The sequence below is a fragment of the Mesoplodon mirus genome (assembly GCF_964341445.2).
Source record: "Mesoplodon mirus genome assembly, chromosome: 16".
NCBI classification, from domain to species: Eukaryota; Metazoa; Chordata; class Mammalia; order Artiodactyla; family Ziphiidae; genus Mesoplodon; species Mesoplodon mirus.
The window spans coordinates 49,911,089-49,932,413 of NC_138992.1; the positions used below are offsets into that span (position 1 = coordinate 49,911,089).

The following is a 21,325-nucleotide window of genomic DNA, read 5'->3' on the forward strand; positions in this document are numbered from 1 at the left end:
CTCGAACTAATACCTAAAGATTTAAGACAGTTGATTGCATTGGTTATAACACTTTTACTATACACAAATTTATAACATTATATTTCAGAAATGCCAAATGATTTTCTGCCCTATGTATTTTTATAAGACAACAAGAAAAAATATCACTATATGGAAAACATTAGTTTGTAAAGCAAAAACAAGGACTACTATGCTTCATTTCTAAATAAAATCAAATAAACCAAAATTTTTTTCATACTTAAAATTGTCTAGTCACACTAAAAAATAGCATTCCTTACTCTGAGGTCATCTTACCAAAAAAAAAAAACCAAAAACCACCACCAAAAGAAAAACATTCCAAGAAGCACACTCTCTTTTGAAAATTTTGCATTCTTTATATACCAGATACTTACACAGTTAGCTGTTCATCCCATTTTGGATTAGAAGAACTACTGGATTTTGCTGTTTTCTTACTTTCTCCATCTACAACTACTTCTGTATATGTTCCTGTTCCAAACCAGTTCTTTTTTCTTTTTAGTTTGGCACTAGAAACTAACAGAAACATGATAATCACTAGGGAATATATTTAGCCACAAAGTAGTATAAATCAATAAAAGTGGAATTGTGCGTCTTGTGCAACTCAAACTATTTTCACTGGCAGGATGAAGAAACAATATAAAAGGGCTACTGTTAATGCCTGAGAACCATTTGACTTTAACAGTTTTATTGAAATAATTCACATAACTTTTGTACTAGAAAAGTATTAAACTGCACAATAGTTTTAATATATTCACAGAGTTGTGTAACCATCACCACAAGCAATTTTAAAACATATTCATTACCCCCAAAAGAAACCCCATATCATTAAGCAGTCACCCTCCTATTCCATCCCACCTCCTCCCCACCAGCCTTAGGCAACTAGTAACCTACTCTGTCTCTATAGATTTGCCTATTCTGGACATTTCATATAAATGAAATGGTCTTTTGTGACTGGCTTCTTTCACTTAGCATACTTTCAAAGTTCATCCATGTTGTAGTATGTACCAGTATTTTCATTCATTTTATTGACAAATAATATTCCACTGTATAGGCACACCACTTTGTATTTATCCACTCAGCAGTTGATATAGACATTTGGGTTGTTTCCACTTTTTGGCTACTGTGTATAATACTGCTATAAACATTCATGTACAAGTTTTTGTGTGGACGTATGTTTTCATTTTCTTGGCATATACCTAGGAGTGGAATTGCTAGGTCATATGGTAACTCTGTTGAATAACTGCCAGGCTATTTTCCACAGTGGCTGTACCATTTTACACACCCAGCAGCAGTGTATAAGAGTTCTGATTTCTCCGCATCCTTGCCAACCATTTGAACTTAATACTGAACTGCATCAAGCATCAAGAGAAAGGGAAGTGTCTTCAGATTCAATTTGCCTATCAACTTCTCTGCCAGGTAGAATTCATAACTTACCTATCTGAAATTACATAAACTTTGGCAATTTTAAAAAAAATGCTTTTCCTAGAAAGTTGATTTCAAAAAAAGGAGGTATCTGCCTTTTCAAAGAAAAACTTTAAAATCAAAATGTCACTAGAAGTTAATCATAACCCTTTACAGAAAGTGAATTTTAAACTGAATTTACCTGACTTGGAGGAAGACTTGTTTAACTTAGGCTAAGCATTTGATTTTTAAATAATTTTTACAACTACTAATTCAAATGGGGAATACATACTTGCAGGGCAAAGTACTGACTACCAAGTAGTAATAAGAACTTATCAAGATCACATCTACAATCAACTACCTATGAACACTGTGGGTCTGAGATGAGAAAGGAGAAAGCCCCCTCCATGCCATACGTGTACCCCATGTTAAGAATATGAACATAAACAAGCTGATGTAAGCTTCCATTCTACTGTGAGCAAACAGTAATGTAAATCAGTAGTCACACAAATAAATCACCAAAATATGATATGAAAAACGCTGCAGCAGAAGTAGAGTATTTGAAATACAGTAGTCCTTAATTCACATTTGAAGAACAGGAAAAGATTCAAAGGAAATACTCTACTTAAGTACTGGCAACATAAAGCAATCAAAGAGTGTCCAATGTTATGTCTGAAGTGTTACTATCAGGGTCTTGGCAAAACTCACTTCCATCCTTCTCTGTTCCAAACTGCATTAAATTCAACACCACTGAAGTGACAGAAGGCACAGACCTCTCCCAAGAAATCCCCCAATCAAAGTTCTTCATTCCAAATAAAAGTCATTTCCTCAGTATATGCAGGACTTATCTACACACTAGAAGAAGGGGAAGAAGGGAAAGGCACTATTGGATGGTGTTAAAAGCACAGGATATCTTTTCAATAAATGGTGCTGGAACAACCGGACATGCACGTGCAAACAAATAAATCTAAACAGACCTTATACCCTTCATAAAAGCTAACTCAAAATGCATCATAGACCTAAATGCAAAACACAAAACTAGAAAACTAGAAGATAGCAGGAGAAAATTTAGATGACCTCGGGCATGGCAGTGGATGCCGTTTTAGATACAACACCAAAGGCATGATTCATGAAAGAAATATCCGATAAGGTGCACTTCATTAAAATTCAAAACTTCTGCGCTATGAAAGACAATGTCAAGAGAGTGAAAACGAAAGCCACAGACAGGGAGAAAATATTTGCAAAAGACATATCTGATAAAGAACTACTGTCAAAAAACCACAAAGAACTCTTAAAATAAGAAAACAACCCCATGGGCCAAAGACCCTAACAGACACCTCAACAAAGAAGATATATGGATAAGCATATGAAAAGCTCAACATCATATGTCATCAGGGAAATATAAATTAAAACAACAATGAGATACCGTTACACACCTATTAGAATGGTCAAAATCTGGAACACTGACCACACCACAACAATGAGATACAGTTACACACCTATTAGAATGGTCAAAATCTGGAACACTGACCACACCAAATGCTGGGGAGGATGTGGAGCAACAGGAACTCTTATTCATCGTTGGTGGGGATGCAAAATGGTTCAGCCACTTAAGAAGACAGTTTGACGGTTTCTTAAAAACTAAACATAGGCTTACCATATGATCCAATAATTGCACTCCTTGGTATTTACCCAAAGGAGTTGAAAACTTATGTCCACACAAAAACCTCCACGTGGATATTTATAGCAGTTTTATTTATATAACTGCCAAAACTTCTAAGCAACCAAGATGTTCTTCAGTAGGTGAATGGATAAACGACTGGTATATCCAAACAATGGAATATCATTCACTGCTAAAAAGAAATAAGCCATCAAGTCATGGAGAGACATGGAGAAAATTTAAATGCATAATACTAAGTGAAAAAAACCAATCTGAAAAGGCTGTATCTTGCATGATTCCAATTATATAACATTTTGGAAAAGGCAAAACTATGAAGACAGTATAAAGATCAGCGGTTGCTAGGGACTGGGGAAGCATGGGTGAGGGACGAATAGATGGAGCACAGAGGATTTTTAGGGCAGTGAAAGTACTTCGTATAATACTATAATGATGGATACATGTCATTAGACTTTTGTCCAAACCCACAGAGTGTACGCCACCAAGTGTGCACCCTAATGTAAACTATGAACTTAGGGTGGCTATGTAGGTTCATCACTTGTAATGAATGTAGCACTCTGGTGAGGGATGTTGATAATGGGGGAGGCTATGCATGTGTGGGGGTTGGCATATCTGGAAGCCTCTGTACTTTCCTCTCAATTTTGCTGCGGTTCCAAAGCTGCTCTTAAAAAAAAAGTGTTGGACACATCTGGGTTCATATTTTAACTCTGCCACTTGGCTAGACGTCTGACTTTAAGTAAGTCAATTAACCTCCCTGATCCTAAATTTTCTCATCTGAAAAACAGGGGAACAATAAACAGTACCTGATTCTTAGGATTGGTGAATGAAGGAATCCAAAGTACCATTACTATCAGTGAATGCCTAGCACCCAACAACAGTGACTATTACTCTATAACTCTTATGACTTACTGCATAGTATTAACTCTTCTGAGTTAATTGCAGACATATTCAAAATATATCCATTGTATATTTTTAATTGGCACAGTCTTCAATAATACCAGATGCTGGCAGGGTAAGGAAAGTAATTTTTAAAAGCTAATTTTTAATCTCACAAGGAATTCATAACATGCTGGCAAAAATGTCCATATGTAATAAATAACGAGAACACTATGATTTTAAATAACCAAAAGATAGCCTCATTAATTCAAATAAGAATTCTAATTAGTGGAATACATAAGATAGATTTTATTTTCCTATTTCATGAGTTTCCTTTGGTGTTATACCAGAATATCCTCTATTGTAAGGTTATATAAATATGGGAAATCTATCAGAAAAAGAGTCCTCTGTGCATGTGTGAGAATTTAATGTAACAACCCCATTCATAATAATACCACCCCCTTAAAATCTAGTAATAACGTAAGAAATGTACATACATGAAGATAACTATAAAACTTTACTGATGAACATAAAAACTTGAAGGGAATGACATGATTATCCCTGGATTTGGAAATTTTAACACTGAAAGATCTCAATTATCGCCAATTTAATACAATTTATTTTTTTTTCATTTTACTTTAAACCTTTATTTTTTGAGCAGTTTAGGTTGTCAGCAAAATTGAGGGGGATTTTTCATAAACTCTCTGCTCCCACATACGCACAGCCTTCCCCGTTACCAAAGTGGTACCTTTGTTACAACTGATAAACTAAAAATATGGAACACTTCACGAATTTGCATGTCATCCTTGTGCAGGGGCCATGCTACTCTTCTTTACATCGTTCCAATTTTTCTTAGTATATGTGCTGCTGAAGTGAGCACTTTAATACATTATTTTTAAATGACCTAAATGAAAACACTAATATTGGGATTTTTGGGGGGCGAGGGGGACAGAGGAGAAGGGAAGAAAACTCTAAAATTCAAATGAAATGTAAAGAAAATTAGAGAATAATAAAGGCATATTTTAAAATGCAAAGTAATAACAGATTTCTCCCCCAATGTATTTCTTAAAAGTACTGTAGAATGAAAATAAAACAGCCTGACTGTGCTATAAGGGCAGAGGTGAAAACAAAAGAACAAATAAGATGTTAGTACATGATAATGGTAGTATTTCAAATCAATGGGAAAAGATAGATTATTCCATAAATGCTGAAGCGTTTGAAAAGAATAAAGTTAAACCCATAATTCACAACACTCATACAAAAATAATATGTATCATTACATTTTTTAATTTAAAAATTAAACTATTAAGGTACTATAAGACACTACAGTTAAAAAATTATAAATGTGAATATAACAGCCCATTAGTTTTTCAATCTCAAATCTTATCTTCTTATCCATCTTGCACACTTTGCTTCTGCCACTTTCCTGTAGAAAGCCTGAAATCTAGACTAATGAAGATGATACGCTTCTGTGTACTATTAACTCTTATGTACAAGTGCTTCTCTATAGTACACGTTATATAGCATGTTATGGTACGTAGTTTTCGCTCTGGCTTTTTTCTGTTACAGTGTTCCTGCTTTCACGACCAACATTCTTATTCTTATCTGTTGCTGCCAATCAGATATGGGTTAAGAACAGAAATAAGAATAAAAATATATAAGCTAGGGCTTCCCTGGGGCGCAGTGGTTGAGAGTCCGCCTGCCGATGCAGGGGACACGGGTTCGTGCCCCGGTCCGGGAAGATCCCACATGCAGCGGAGCGGCTGGGCCCGTGAGCCATGGCTGCTGAGCCTGCGCGTCCGGAACCTGTGCTCTGCAACGGGAGAGGCCACAGCAGTAAGAGGCCCGCGTACGGCAAAAAAAAAAAAATATATATATATATATATATATACACATATATATATATATATATATATATATATATATATATATATATGCTAATAGAGTGTCTCAGTTTACAGACCATGACCTGCCAGACTGCAAAAGCAGAGGGGACCTTAATTCTGGTACTATCTGATAATTTTAAAATTAAAGAAAAATCAACACAGAGGTCACTGTTACCTAATAAAAGGAGCAACAACCTAAGACCTTGGTTGGTTTCTTATTACTAATGGAAGGCATTTAATCTGATTCTCAGTTCCTTCCTTGGTAAAACTGGAGTACATATTTATTACACAAGGTACTGTTAGATCAATAAGATTGTGGATTTTAAGGTGTTTTGTAATTTAAAAAACCAGATCAACAAAATGAAAGAAAGGCAAAGGCAAGGAAAAAAGAAGAGAGGAAAAGCAAGGCACTAAAACCTGGTGCCATTTAGCACAGGTCCAAGTTTGGTTTCCCAAGAGCATCACTGTATTTCAAAGGAGACTAATAATTGATATGCGAAATGATAAATACTGTAGAGGCACTATCTTGGCTAATTACATTCCTTTGGTCCATATCTATTTTCCAACTGGTTCTCCAGACTTCCTGTGATTCTATTAGCTACCTGATAGCTTCTCTATAAGTTGCCTTTTGGCTCAAATCAGCTAGATCAGGTCTTTGCTACTTCAATTAAGTACTCATACATTAGGTAAAGAACAGGAAGAAAGTCACACCTCAGATATGTAGGCCACAGGTCCTGCACAAGCAACACTGTAACCAAATATATGGCTCTAAGCTTATGCAGAGCAAAAGCAGAAGTATTAGAAGTTACACTTATAACTGGTTCTTAAGTGCAATACACATCAGAATCACCAGGGAATTGCTTCAAAATATGTAAGTTCTCAGTTCACAGAAAACTAAATACAAATATCCCTTAAACATGGCTCAACCTCACTTATAATGAGAGAAATGATATTTAAAATGACACTTACGATACCACTTCTGACCTAACTGTCAACATGCCTGACAGCATATCTTGATGAGGCTATAGGAAAACAGGCATTCTCATAGACAGCTGGTGGGAACACAGAAATAGTACAGATTCTATGGAGAGGAACTTGGCAACATAGTTGGCCTTTGACCAACAGGGGTTTGAACTGCATGGATCCATTTACACGCAGGTTTTTTAAAAATAAGGACATACCACAGTACTACACGATCAGTGGTTGGTTGAATCCACGGGTGTGCAACCATGGATACTGAGGGCTGACTGTAAAGTTATACACGGATTTTCAACTGCACAGGAATCAGCACCCATAAACCCTGCAGTTCAGGGATCAACTGTGATTGACATTATTACACGTGCTTACTCTCTTACCCAGCAATCTCATTCTAGGATTCTATCCTAATGACACATGAGCAAAAATAAGAAATGACATTCGCACGAAGCTCTTTACTATAGCAATAGCACTATCTGCAATAACAAAAGACGGTACCCAATGTCCACCAATAGGGGGCTAGCTGAATTAATTTTGGTATATCTAGTCAATAGAGTGCTGTGTAGCGATCAAAAGGTGTATGGAATACCCTGCTATGGATATTACTCCAGGATATTACTGTTAAATGAAGAAAAGCAAAGTGCAGAAACTAGGTGCTAAGAAATAGAGGGTTGGGAGGAGAGATGTGAATACATACACTGTGCATATCTTCTTATATTTTCAAAAAGAAGAAATGGAAGGATAAATGAAAACTAATAAAAATGTTTACCAGAAGGGCAAGGGAGAGACAGGGGAGGAATGGGATAAAGTAGCCAGACTTGGGCTTCCCTGGTGGCACGGTGGTTGAGGGTCCACCTGCCGATGCAGGGGACACGGGTTCGTGCCCCCGTCCCGGAAGATCCCACGTGCCACGGAGCGGCTGGGCCCATGAGCCATGGCCACTGAGCCTGCGCTCCACAATGGGAGAGGCCACAACAGTGAGATGCCCATGTACCGCACAAAAAAAAAAAAAAAAAAGTAGCCAGACTTCTCCAAATATACCTTAATTTAATAATTTTGACTCCAGAACTGTATAAATGCTTTATATGGTGATAAAACAAAATTAAATAAAAAATAAATAACTGAAAGCAGTGAATCTAACTAATCCAATTGGTGGCATAACCAAGTGGAAAATTAAGTTACTGTGAAACATGGTACTCTGACTATACATCCTAAGGAGGGGAAGCTCACAAAGAAATCTTAAAACTGTGATGAGTGGGCCTGTTACTTTTGGTAATTTTAACATTGCTATTCTGTGTATGTTAGGATAAAACAGATATAACTGTGTTAACGTCATTTAGAATTAAAATGCTGAGGTTAAGAGAAAAGAGATAGAAATATAAAGTCAAATGAAGTAAAAATAACTTTTTTCTCCTTTTAGTGGAAAATGGTTACTTAGAGGCTATAGCTATTATTTTGAATTGCAAATATCTGCATGAACTCAGGATTTGTTTTTTGCTTTCTAAGACAATAAACATTTCCTAGCTCTGTTCACTGAAAACTCCTAGAAACAACTGACCTCAGAGTAATGAGTACCATGGGAATTACAGTATATCTCCTTCTTATTCTCAGTTCAATCCTGCCCCTCCTAAGGCAAGTATTATTTCTAATGTTATAAAGCATAGAGGCACATACAAACACCCCTCCTTTTTCACATCCATATGGTCACATACTAAACACACTATTCCACACCTTGCTCTTTCACTTAACAATATTATCTTAGAACTCGGCTCCTACTGGTAAATAAATATTCATTTATTTCATGTCATTGTTTATCTAGAATTCCACTGTCAGTCTTTTGCTATTAAAAACTCTCTCTCCCTCACTCTCTCTCTGTTACTTCTACTAATTTATCTTGTAGATATTTATATATAAACTATATATATAAAAACTATATACATACATTATATATGGACATTATTTATATGAATAAATAATATAAATACCTGCAAAATAAATTTCTACTAGTAAAATTGCTGGTTTAGGGACCACTCCTTGAATCATTATTCCAACTAGCTAAAATAAATGATCTGAAGTCACCTAAAAAAAGGCTCTTTCATGCATTTACATGTGCTGTTCCCTCTCTCTCTCATGCTTTTAGCTGCCAATCTAATTTGAGATGAACTCTGATCCCTCCTACAAGAGTCAAAGTGTTACCCTCTGTGAGTCTTTCTCTTACCCTGTTCTCCTAGATCTATAGGCCATCTCCAATCCCAAGCAGACCTATGACGCTTTCCTCTAAGTTCTCATTGCATCCAGTTAATGATCACTTTGCATGGTAACTGTCCATGCAAAACAAACCTGTCTCAACATTATATAGTAAGTTCCTGGACTACTAGGGCCTTGTGTGTTTTCATATATAGAATTCCACTTAACAAATATTTGCCCGATGATTGAATGAATAGCTTAAATGGATGAAAAGAGGCTTTTAGCATCCTTCTCCATCCTAATAATCATCTAAGGACCAGCTCAATGGTGTTTATTCCAATACACAAATTCTCCCACCACCAGAGGATATAGCTTCTCTGCATCCAGCACAGGTTCAATAAATACTTACTGAATACATGAAATATTTTTAGAGGGTTTCTAGCTTTGAGGCCTATTGCAACAAATACACCATGGCATGAATCTAAAAGAGAATATACTTATGAAATAAGTCTGCTGAATTAGGTATTAAAAAGAAAGTTTCATCAAGGAACTACTATTTTAAATTATTGTGAAAATAACTTACCAGTTACCTGTAACTGTAACCTTCCACTGTCATTATTTCTAGTATCAGACCTTGGTGAAGCAGTGGCCATGTCCCAAAATTCAGCTTAAACCTACAAAAGAGTTAATTTATTCATATATTAGACTAGAGATTATAATTTTCCATATGATTAACACTGTTTACTTGGATTAACTAAGAAACCACACTTCAACCCATCACATGTTGATATAGCCACAGCTGTCCTCCATTTAAAATTAAGACTTAGTATTATTGTAAGAATTACAAGAGAATATGGCTAAGTAACCATATCTGGGTCAACTTGAGCAACAAAATAAATGATGGTACTAAGAATCCAGGGTCATGTGTTGATTTATAAATCAAACAAATACATAAATAATTTTTATGTTTATTTTTACATATTATATAATATTATACATTATTAATTTACTACCTGAACCACCTAAGTAAACTGTCCCTTTACTCTTTAATACTTTAGTATGTACTTCCTACGAATAAAAATATTCTCACAATACAATACAATAATAGAATTCAGAAACTTAGCTAGTACATTATTATTATCTAATATACAGTCCATATATTATAATTTCATCACCTGTCCCAACAATGTCCTTTATCATAATCTTTAAATACAGTACCTAGAGCAGGTTTATATATTACATTAAGTTGTCATGTCCCCAGTAAATCCTGCATGTTTCTTTTTTGTTTGGTTGTTTTTTTTTTTTCTGTGGTACGCAGGCCTCTCACTCTTGTGGCCTCTCCCGTTGCGGAGCACAGGCTCTGGACGCGCAGGCTCAGCGGCCATGGCTCACAGGCCCAGCCGCTCCGTGGCATGTGGGATCTTCCCGGACCGGGGCACGAACCCATGTCCTCTGCATCAGCAGGCAGGCTCTCAACCACTGCGCCACCAGGGAAGCCCCTGCATGTTTCTTTTTATAGATAATTTTTTTCAAGTTCTGTTTCACTGCTCCACCCAATTTTTACTTTTTAAATAAAATACAAAGCAGCTTTCTTCTGCATGGTAATTTTTTTTTTTTTTTTTTTGCGGTACGCGGGCCTCTCACTGTTGTGGTCTCTCCCGTTGCGGAGCACAGGCTCCGAACGCACAGGCTCAGTGGCCATGGCTCACGGGAGCGTGGCAAATATTTTAAGGCTAACCTTCTACACACCTTTAACCTACTATCATAAAGTAGAACATTCAGGGCAAGATTGAGAAATATTAACACATATGTTTCTTACCCTTTATGAACTTTACATATTATGATTATTAAACATAAATTTTTAAAAATTAGTTTTAGCAATAAAAGATAAAATAAAACATGGCCAAGCAAAGAGACCATGAAAATGGCATTGCATATCTGAAAAAGAATCATATAGAATTTGTTTAAACTCTTCATTTTAGAATAGTTTCAGATTTACAGAAAAGTTGTGAAGATAACAGAGTTCTCATATACCCTATACCCAGTTTCCCCTACTATTAATTTCTTATATTAGTATGCTACACTTGTCATAATCAATGAACCAATATCAATATATTATTATTAATTAAAATCCATAGTTATTCAGATTAGACAGAACTTAAGAATCAGTAAACTTGAACATAAACCAAAAAAATCATTTAGAAGTAATGCTGAAATAAACAGCTTGAAAATATCAAAAAGAAGTTAAAAGACGTGAAAAATAAAACGTGACTTGAAATATATTTCTACTCATAATCTCAGAAAATGAAGAAAGAGGAGGTCATACCAGGAGAGAAAATGACTTAATTTTCTGGAGCCATAAAAAACATTTATTCACAATTCTAAGAAATACAATATATATAAAAGAGGCAGGATAAACATAAAGGGCACTCACATTTGGACACAAAGCAGTCAAACTGCAGAACACCAAAAGAGAGCATGTTAAAAGCAGCCAAAGAGAAAAGTGATTACATATAAAAGAAGAGAGTAAAGTGATAGCAGAATTCTTAACAGCAGCAACGGAAGCACAAAAGGTAGAAACAAGCATCTATGTACAAAGAACTGAGACAAAAATTATTCAACCACTAAAACTCCCTCTGGGACACAGAAGGCATTAAGACTTTGCCAGATAAACCAAAAGAGAGTTTACCAGCAGCAGACCTTTACTTCAACAAAATCTAAAGGACGTTTCATGAAACAGTAAAATTACACACAAGGATGATCTGAGATGCAAGAAGGAAAAGATGAGTAAAGAAATTAGTAAGCATACAAATAAATCTAAATAAACATTCTCTGAATAAAATAACAATATCTTATTATGGTATTTAAATAAAATCCGTATAAACCGTTCAAATATGGAATAAAGAACATATAATGGAGGAGCAGGGCAGGAAGAGAGAGGACAGGAGTTGATGATGTAAATTCTGCATTGTCCAGCAGAGGGATTATGATCTGGCTTAACTTTAGCCTATATACTAATAGTATGCCAGCAGAATTTCAAGGGTAATCATGAAAGAATAGAAATAAGTGAGTGTAATTTCCAAACTAGTAGAGAAGAGAATACAATTTAAAAAAAATCAATTCCCAAAAAAAGGCTAGAAAAGGAAAGAAAAAAAGAAAAAGGCATAAACAACCAGGACTATCAGAAAGCACAAAGAGAGTTCAAATATAGAAATAATCACAATAAATGTATATGGACAAATTCAAAAGTAAGATAAGAGACACGTACAAAATAAAGATGCTGATAGGATGAAAGCAAAAATATGGAAAAGGACATATTAGGCAAATATAAACAAAAAGAAAGCTGGGATTAGTTATAATAGCAGAAAAAAAGAGCATTATTAGGGAGAACAAAGAAAATGATACAAGAGCCAATCTAGTAAGTAGAAATAAAACTCCAAATTTGCATGCTTAAAAAAAAAAAAAAAAAAGCCTCGTTTTGGTTCTTTCCCCCAGCCCAGCAAAGTGACCTGAGCCAAGAAGAATGGGAACACTATCTCCCTAACAGGCTTACAGGCTGAGGATGGTAACACTGGTGGAAGCAGCATCTATATCCCCACACCAGTCAGCTGGACTGATAAAACAGATGATCTGGAGGATGTTTCAAGCACTTGGCACAGTTATGATGACAACATATATAAGGCACCTGCAACTAACCACTACATCCTGCCCACTGCTCCACAGGCTGCTTGGGAACCAGAGCCACTTCCCCATCTGCCATCCTACACTGCTTTTCTGGGGAACCCAACTTGTGACAGACAGAAGTCTCCATTAAGGAATTCTTTAGAGGATTAAATATCAGTGCAGTGCATTTACCATGCGAACCCAGTAATCCAGAGAGGTTGAAAGGTTTTAATAATGTTGAGTTTGAGGGCTTCCCTGGTGGCGTAGTGGTTGAGAGTCCGCCTGCCAATGCAGGGGACACGGGTTCATGCCCCGGTGCGGGAAGATCCCACATGCCGCGGGGCGGCTGGGCCCGTGAGCCAAGGCCGCTGAGCCTGCGTGTCTGGAGCCTGTGCTCCACAACGGGAGAGGCCACAACAGTGAGAGGCCCACATACCACAAAAAAAAAAAAAATGCTGAGTTTGAGAACTTGGAGTCCCTGCTCAGTATCCTCAACCTCAATAAAAAAATCTCTAGGTAACAGAATTCCAGGGAACACTGCTAATCAAGCACAGGAAAAAGACAAGGACGATCTTTCTTTTGGCTGAAAAAGAAATCAGGTTTCTCACAAAACCGATACAGACTGGAGGAACTGTCCTGCCATAGACAGCTTGGATTTGACTATCCACCTAGGAGAGGCGAAGAGAGCTTTGAAGGCAAACGTTGTGATCACTACAGAGGCCAGGACTGCTATCATGACTAAGGCAGCAGAGACCACGGTAGAGGCTATGACTTCAGGATAAACAGTGGCAGAAATGCATGTCGTAGTGTGTACTACAGGGATGACGACTACAGAGGAAGCAGAACCACTGTGAAGATGGGTAGACAGGACATTCAGTCGTGGAGCACCAAAGACAACTGCTCTCCAGATGATTACAAGTGTGAAGATAGAGGACCCTCCCAGAGACCCAAACTGAAGCTAAAGCCTCAGAGTACTCCTAAGGAAGATGACTCCTCTGCTGGTACTTCCCAGTTTAGTCAAGCAGCTTCTATCTTTGGAGCAGCAAAGCCTGCTGACCCACCTGTGAGACAGCAAGTAGAAGACCAGCTACAGAAGGAATGGGAGAAATCCCAGCATCAGTTCGATGAACCAAAACTAGAATGACAGCCTCAGGAGAGACACCCAAACTGGCAGAGTGAAGAATATTTAGAACAGTGATGGTCAAGGACAGGATGTGCGTCATCTCAGATTGGGACCTTGCCACATCTGCCAGAAGTCAGACCGGGATGCATGAAGGAGAGAGAGTGAGATGTCTCTGGAAAATGAAATACTCAGTAAGGCAAAAGACTGTCACTCTCCAACTTCTAAGCTTCCCAAACCTGATTAGCTACTAAAGGTAATGCTGACCCCTCCATCAACAGAGAATGCTTGGGTGAAGTGAAGTGCTCATCTTTCTGCTTGATCTCAGAGCTCAAACATAGAGCAGCAATCCCCTACAAGTGATGGAGGAAAAGTCACTCCAGCTCAACATCTCAGGAAGAATCAACCTGGAAAGATGAAAATAAAACAGATTTGGTGAGTGTCCCAAAAGGTGAAAGTGGGAACTCAAGCATGGACCAAGAGATGAAGGAACAAAGACTAATGGAATAAGTCTAAAAGGAAACATAACAAAAAGGATCAAGAGGGGCTTCCCTGGTGGCGCAGTGGTTGAGAGTCCGCCTGCCGATGCAGGGGACACGGGTTCATGCCCCGGTCCGGGAAGATCCCACATGCCGCGGTGTGGCTGGGCCTGTGAGCCATGGCCGCTGAGCCTGCGCGTCCGGAGCCTGTGCTCCGCAATGGGAGAGGCCACAACAGTGAGAGGCCCGTGTAACGCAAAAAAAAAAGAAAAAGAAAAAAAAAAAAAAGGATCAAGAACTCCAATCCGCATCTAAGCCAAAGAACCCTGAAGAATCCAGCCTCTGAGTTCAGTACTGTGAGTATGCTGCTCTCCCAGTTGACAGTGAAAATTAAAATAGAATTCTACATACTGTGCTTTCTCCTAGTCTCTCTTTACCCTGGAACATTTCTAAGCAAATCAAATCTCTATCCAGACAAGGCAAAATAAAATTCACCATCTCCTGGGGGGAGAAAAGCCTCCAAAGATTGTTAGAACCACAGAAGGAAACTGACAAATTGGCCACTGCCTTGGGCAATTTCAACACACACTAATTTTCCATGGATCAAGTGGACCAAAACAGATGAAACTATTTGCAAAGCAGAAATAGAGACACAGATGAAGAGAATAAACGTGTGGACACCAGGGGGGGAAATGTGGGGTGGGATGAATTGGGAGATTGGGATTGACATATATAAGCTGCTGGGTATGAAATAGATTATCTAGTGAGGAACTGCTGTATAGCGCAGGGAACTCTACTCGGTGCTCTGTGGTGACCTAAATGGAAAGGAAATCCACAAGGGAGGGGATATGTGTATACATATGGCTGGTTCACTTTGCTGTGCAGCAGGAGCTAGCACAACACTGTAAAGCAACTATACCCCAATTTTTTAAAAAAATTGAATAAATAAATAAATAAAAACAAAATGATTAACAAGCAGGATTTAATTAACAGAACCTTATACCCAGTTACTAGAAAATAAACTTTCTTCTAAGTATACATGAGACATATAGAAAAATAATACACACACTGGGAGATAATGAAAATGTCACTAAATTTCAAAGAATATGTATCATACTGTTCCCAGGCTCTGATCAAAATGCAATTAAGTTAAAAATCAATAATGAAAGATAAATTTGTAAAATACAAGTAGAAAATAATAACACTTCTAAATATTTCATGAGTCATCAGAAACCCCATTGGAAATTTTTCTAAAAATACTAAAAACTAAATGATAAAAACAGCACATACAAACATTTTCGGAATACAGTAAAAGTTAGACTTAGAGGCAAATCTATAGCCTTAATGACTTATACTAGGAAAAGAAGAAAGGCTGAAAATGAATGAGTTCATAGGCCAGTCTGTTAAGTTAGAAAGATAATCACGAGTAAATCCAAAGAATGTAGGAGATAATAAAGAACAGAAATTAATGAAGCAGAAAAAGAGTAACAGAAAGGATCAACAAAATCATAGTTCTTAGAAAACACTAAAACAAATAAATGCCTGGCAAGACTGAAGAAGTGTAAATAAAATGAAACAACATAAAGAGTCCCCCAAAAGACCAAGTATCTAAGGACATACTCAGGTAACAGATGTAGCAATGCAGATCTGTGGGAAAGGAGGGACAATTAAATGGTCCTGATATTATCAATATGGAAAGAATTAGACTGGATCTCTACCTCATATCATATACAAAATCAATTCAAGACGGACTAGTGATATTATATGAAAGGCAAACTTTAAAACTTTAAGAAAGTACAGCAGAAAACTGTTGTTTTGTGTCCTCCCAGAAGGAAAGATTTCTTAAACAAGCATACTAACCAAAGAAGAAAAGAATGAATATTTTAACTATGTGGAAACTGAGAACTTCTGTTTACCATAAAACATCATAAAAAAAAAAATTAAAAGACAAGCCAGAAACTGGAGATATTTACAAAACTTAAAACTGATTAAAGATTATTATTTAAACTATTTAAGAACCTCAAAAAAACACAAAAAACAAAAACACAGGAAGCAAATGGGCAAAAAAACCTGAACAGAAATTTTATACACAAGGAAACTTGTTTGGCCAATAAGTATTTTAAAAGATATAGAATCTCATTATTCATCAGAGAAATACTAGTTAAGACCACATGAGATGTTATTTTCAAACTCACTAGAATGGTAATAACTAGGAGTTCTGACAGTATCAAATAACGGCAAAAAAAAAAAAATGGAGCAGTGGTGGCTCTTACACACTGCTACTAGGTGTTTAAATTGGTAAAGTCCTGCTGGTAGGTGTTAAATTTGGTAAAATTGTTGGAAAACAATTTGGCATTATTATGTAAAGTTGAACATTTGCATGTCCTTCAATAAGCAATTCTAGTTACATACTATAAAAATTTTTGTACTTGCGTGCCAAGTATAAGCATTCTTCATAACAACAACAACAAAAATGCTCAGATGTCCACTGGTAGAACAATGGTTAAAAGAATTAGGCTGGGCTTCCCTGGTGGCGCAGTGGTTGAGAGTCCACCTGCCGATGCAGGGGACACGGGTTGGTGCCCCGGTCCGAGAGGATCCAGCATGCCGCAGAGCAGCTGGGCCCGTGAGCCATGGCCGCTAAGCCTGCGCGTCTGGAGCCTGTGCTCCGCAACAGGAGAGGCCAAAACAGTGAGAGGCCCGTGTACCGCAAAAAAAAAAAAAAAAAATTAGGCTAACACACAATGGAACAGTAGTGAGAATGAATGAACTATAGCTGTAAGCAACAACATGAATGGATCTTAGAAACACAATAGTAAATGAAAAAAGACAAACAGGAGTTTTAGGTATTAACATCTTCCTCTCACTTAGTCCCACCTCCAAGATTTAACGTCCTACATTGAGCATCAAGAAATGCTTCCAGGGGCTTCCCTGGTGGCGCAGTGGTTGGGAGTCTGCCTGCCGATTCAGGGGACATGGGTTCGTGCCCCGGTGTGGGAGGATCCCACATGCCGCGGAACGGCTGGGCCCGTGAGCCATGGCCGCTGGGCCTGCGCGTCCGGAGCCTGTGCTCCACAGCGAGAGAGGCCACAGCAGTGAGAGGCCCGCGTACCACAAAAAAAAAAAAAAAAAAAAAAAAAAAGAAATGCTTCCAACTCCTAATGACAAAGAAGAAAGAAATGAATTCTTCTGGCAGTTATCATGGCCTCATCTTTTGCTATGCATTTCTTTTGAAAATGCCACGATTCCATGATTGAAAAGAAATCCCGAAACATGGGGGCATTGTGGATCCTGAGTCTCAAAAGCTTATACTATCAATAAACAATTGAATGAAGCCCACTGAAGAACTGCTGAGGTCCAAAGGGCAAACAAATGACAAGCTGTGACTCCTCCAAGGAGTACTCTATCAATCTAACTGAGACACTTCTGCCAAACTCAAGAAATTAGTGTGTGGAAATACACCTGCTACGCTCTGAATAAGGAGCTTTCTTTCATATATGGTACAACAATGTCCACACAGTACAAAAATAAGTCTCCATGATTATTTTCTTGTCATAAATTTGAATATGCATTCTGAGATTTTTCTATTATTCTTTTATGATGGTTAAATGTTTTCTTTGAAATGTATAAAGATTTATAAATTAGACATTTCTCTATAATAAAATACCATTTGTGCAAGCTTTAAAAAGACTCTAAACATAACATTAAACTCAAAACAAAGAACTATATTTGTGGTAATACTATTTTTAGAAAAGAGATTTAAAAAACACCAAATTCAAAATAGCAGTTACTTCAGGGGTTGGGGAAAGACAGGAATATGGGGTTACAGAGGTACTCACAGGTAGCTCCTTAACTGTGTAAGTACTGACCTAGTTCTAAGTCGAATGGTTGGTTCCCAAATGTTTGTTTCTATTATTAAATTCCATATGTTACATATAATCTGGAATTGGCATGTTCAAATTACAGAATTTTAAAAAATGTAAAGAACGCATGGAAGGCAAGGAAGTAGACACAGCAAAGTGTAGAGTACTAATTCATCAAATGTGGTGGTAAGGGAGTATGTCTGCAGCCTGAGAAGAAAAAGAAAGAAAAACCAGAGCTTTCATACAGATGATGTGTAATTAGTCTTCCACAAAAAAGGCACTTCTTCCTCTGAACAGTAAATGACGGACCTAAGGATAAGGGAAGGTAAGAATTCATTTGGAGGTAGATTAAAAGAAAATTGAGGGACTTTATTAGTGAATTAGACAGAAAGGTAATTGCTGAGGTTGAGAATAAGGTACATAAAAAAGAATTGTAAAGTTTAAAATGCCGTGCAGACTGGGAAAATGCCAACTAGGCAAAAGATTGTTCGCTCTAACAGCTTAAAACTTTTTCTGTACCCAGATTCTCACCTCCAAGCTACTTCTCACTTTGTCTTATATAAACCAACCCTCAGACTCAAGAGTGCATGCTTCCAGTCACCAATAACTGCAAATTTAAACTGCAAATGATAAAGATCCTTCAAAAATGGTGTTATTTTGCCTTAAGAGGGAAGATACACAGCAAACAAAATCATCTACTTCAACATGCAATTAGTTCTCACACTTCATTTAATAACAAAGACGTTATGGCACTTAAAATACATGTAATGTACTGTTATATACATTCTTTTTTAATGTGATAATTTCTTATTGAAGTACAGTTGATGTACAATATTATATGTTACAGGTGTACAGTATAGTGACTCATAATTTTTAAAGATTATACTCCATTTATAGTTATTATAAAATATTGGCTGTATTCCCAGTTTGTACAAATATATCCTTGTAGCTTATTTTATACATAATAGTTTATACCTCTTAATCAATCCCCTGCACCTACATTGCCCCTCCCCCTTCCCTCTCAACAACAGTAACCACTAGTTTTTTCTCTATGAGTCTGTTTCTTTTTTGTTATATTCACTACTTTGTTGTATTTTTTAATTCCACATATAAGTGATATCATACAGTATGTCTTTCTCTGTCTGACTTATTTCACTTAGCATATTACCCTCCAAGTCCATCTGTTGCTACAAATGGCAAAATTTCATTCTTTTTTATGGCTGCATAATATTCCACTGTATTTATATGCCATATCTTCTTAATCCACTCATCTGCTGATGGACACTTAGGTTGCTTCCATGTCTATATATTCCTTTATCTGAGCATTATAATAACACTATATGAGTAGGGAGGTATTATTTCCATCTTGTAGATGAGGAAACTGTGGCTCAGAAGTGTTAAAAATCTATAACCATATTTTTTACGGCAACGTATTTCTCAGTCTACATAGGTATAATTAACCGTCAGCATGTATGGAGTTTAACTCCTAAATATAGTCTTAGTTAAATAAAGTTGTTAATCACTTACTTTGTACCAGGAACTGTTCTAGATACTGGAGATAGAAAGATGAGTAAGACACGATTCCTTCTTTCAAGGAGCTCATAGTCTAGTGAGGAGACAACCTATAAACAAATAAACAGCTTTCAGTGTGACAGTTACTAAAATAGATGCAAAATGTCAACTAGTACATCTGAGGTACACAAGAGAAATGGATAATCCAACCTACAGGAATCAGGAAAAGGTTCACAGAGAAGGTAACCTTTGAATGAACTGTGTCTTAAAGTGTAATTCTTCAAGAAAGAATTATGGAAAGTATGGAGCGCTGGAGAACTGTTGGTAAGGTTGGTGCAAAGTGATGAGGCCAACAGGCAAACGGTAATCTAAACTGTACAGGATCCTATGGGATAGTTCATATGGTATCCAAAATATACCAAGCACAGTAGTTTAAAGCTTATCCTGAAGGTAATTGATAGACACTGATAGGTTTCCACAGCAAGAACTGCATTTTAGAAGAATAACTTTGGTAGCAAGAGGTCTAGATTTAAAATAATCAGTTTATCTGAACCAGAGCACTGGTAATGTGAAGGAAAAAGCTCAGCATATGTATAAGATCTCTGACAGATGATTAAGGGATAGCTGAGGCTTAGAAAGAAGAAGGATTCTGAACAACCAAAATTTCGCACTTCACTGTCTGGGTGGGTGATGGAGCCATAAGCCAGGATAGGGAACAGAAGTGAAGCAAATTGTAGGAGACAATATGGCTCAAAGTTTTCAAGAGCCAATTCTGCAGTTAGACTACTTGAATTTCATTTCCAATTCTGCCACTTAAACAGCTGTGTGACCAAGTGTGGCAAAAGAAAAAACAAAGTCTGAGTTTTAACAAACTTTGAAGTGAACTGGGTATTCATCCAAATGAATTTAGGTCATAACCTATGCCCAGAGGATATGGCCAGTTATACGTAAGCTGATTATGTCCAGCTCAACCCTTTAAAAATGCCACAAAGTTGAATATGGGTTCATTATTATTCAACTGCAAAGAACAGAGTAAGAGTCCTGAATGTAGATAATAAAATACATTTCCAGTCCTCCAAGGTTACAGACCTATCTACTCCTCACTTAGAACGTACATCTTAATTGTCTGCTTACTTCACGATGTCATTCTTAAGTCAGAAGCAAAATTTTAAAAAAATATCAAAAGATCTGATCCATTTTGCATACTACGCATAGCATTAAAGATTGGAAAAGACAGAGAAATATCATCATATGTCTATCTGCCTGGATCAATTAATAAACATACTGACTGCCTTGTCTGTAAAGTGGGTATGGCAAGGACACAAAAATGGTACAAGACAAAAGCCCCCATTTCCATACGGGTACTCTAGTTTTAAAGATGATATTAATACACAGGTAACATCTCAGTAACAAGACAGGATGGTACGTACCAGTTGCTAAAGAAGTTTAGTCCAATGAATGTGGAACTTGAAAGGTTAGAAAGCCTCCATTTAGGCAACAGCACAAAATTTAAAATTCAGTGAGTGTGGCAAAGATAAAGATAGATGAACAAAGCCTCCCTCTCCCTAAAATATCCAAGATTCAACAACTCTAAAGCAGAAAATAAGTATTTCATAAAATCATAAACTAGGGACTTCCCTGGTGGTCCAGTGGTTAAGAGTCCACCT

General features: G+C 37.0%; 1 protein-coding gene across 1 annotated transcript in view; it reads right to left on the reverse strand.

The window, feature by feature from the left end:
* Positions 1–21,325, reverse strand: part of WWP1 (WW domain containing E3 ubiquitin protein ligase 1) — a 117,950-nt gene that overhangs the window by 74,041 nt on the left and 22,584 nt on the right. The window contains exons 2-4 of the mRNA XM_082601684.1: positions 19,674–19,768; positions 9,605–9,695; positions 393–531 (exon numbers count right to left, since the gene is read on the reverse strand). Coding sequence (XP_082457810.1) covers positions 393–531; positions 9,605–9,674 — 209 coding nt within the window. The 5' untranslated portion in view covers positions 9,675–9,695; positions 19,674–19,768. The remainder of the gene's footprint in view (positions 1–392; positions 532–9,604; positions 9,696–19,673; positions 19,769–21,325) is intronic.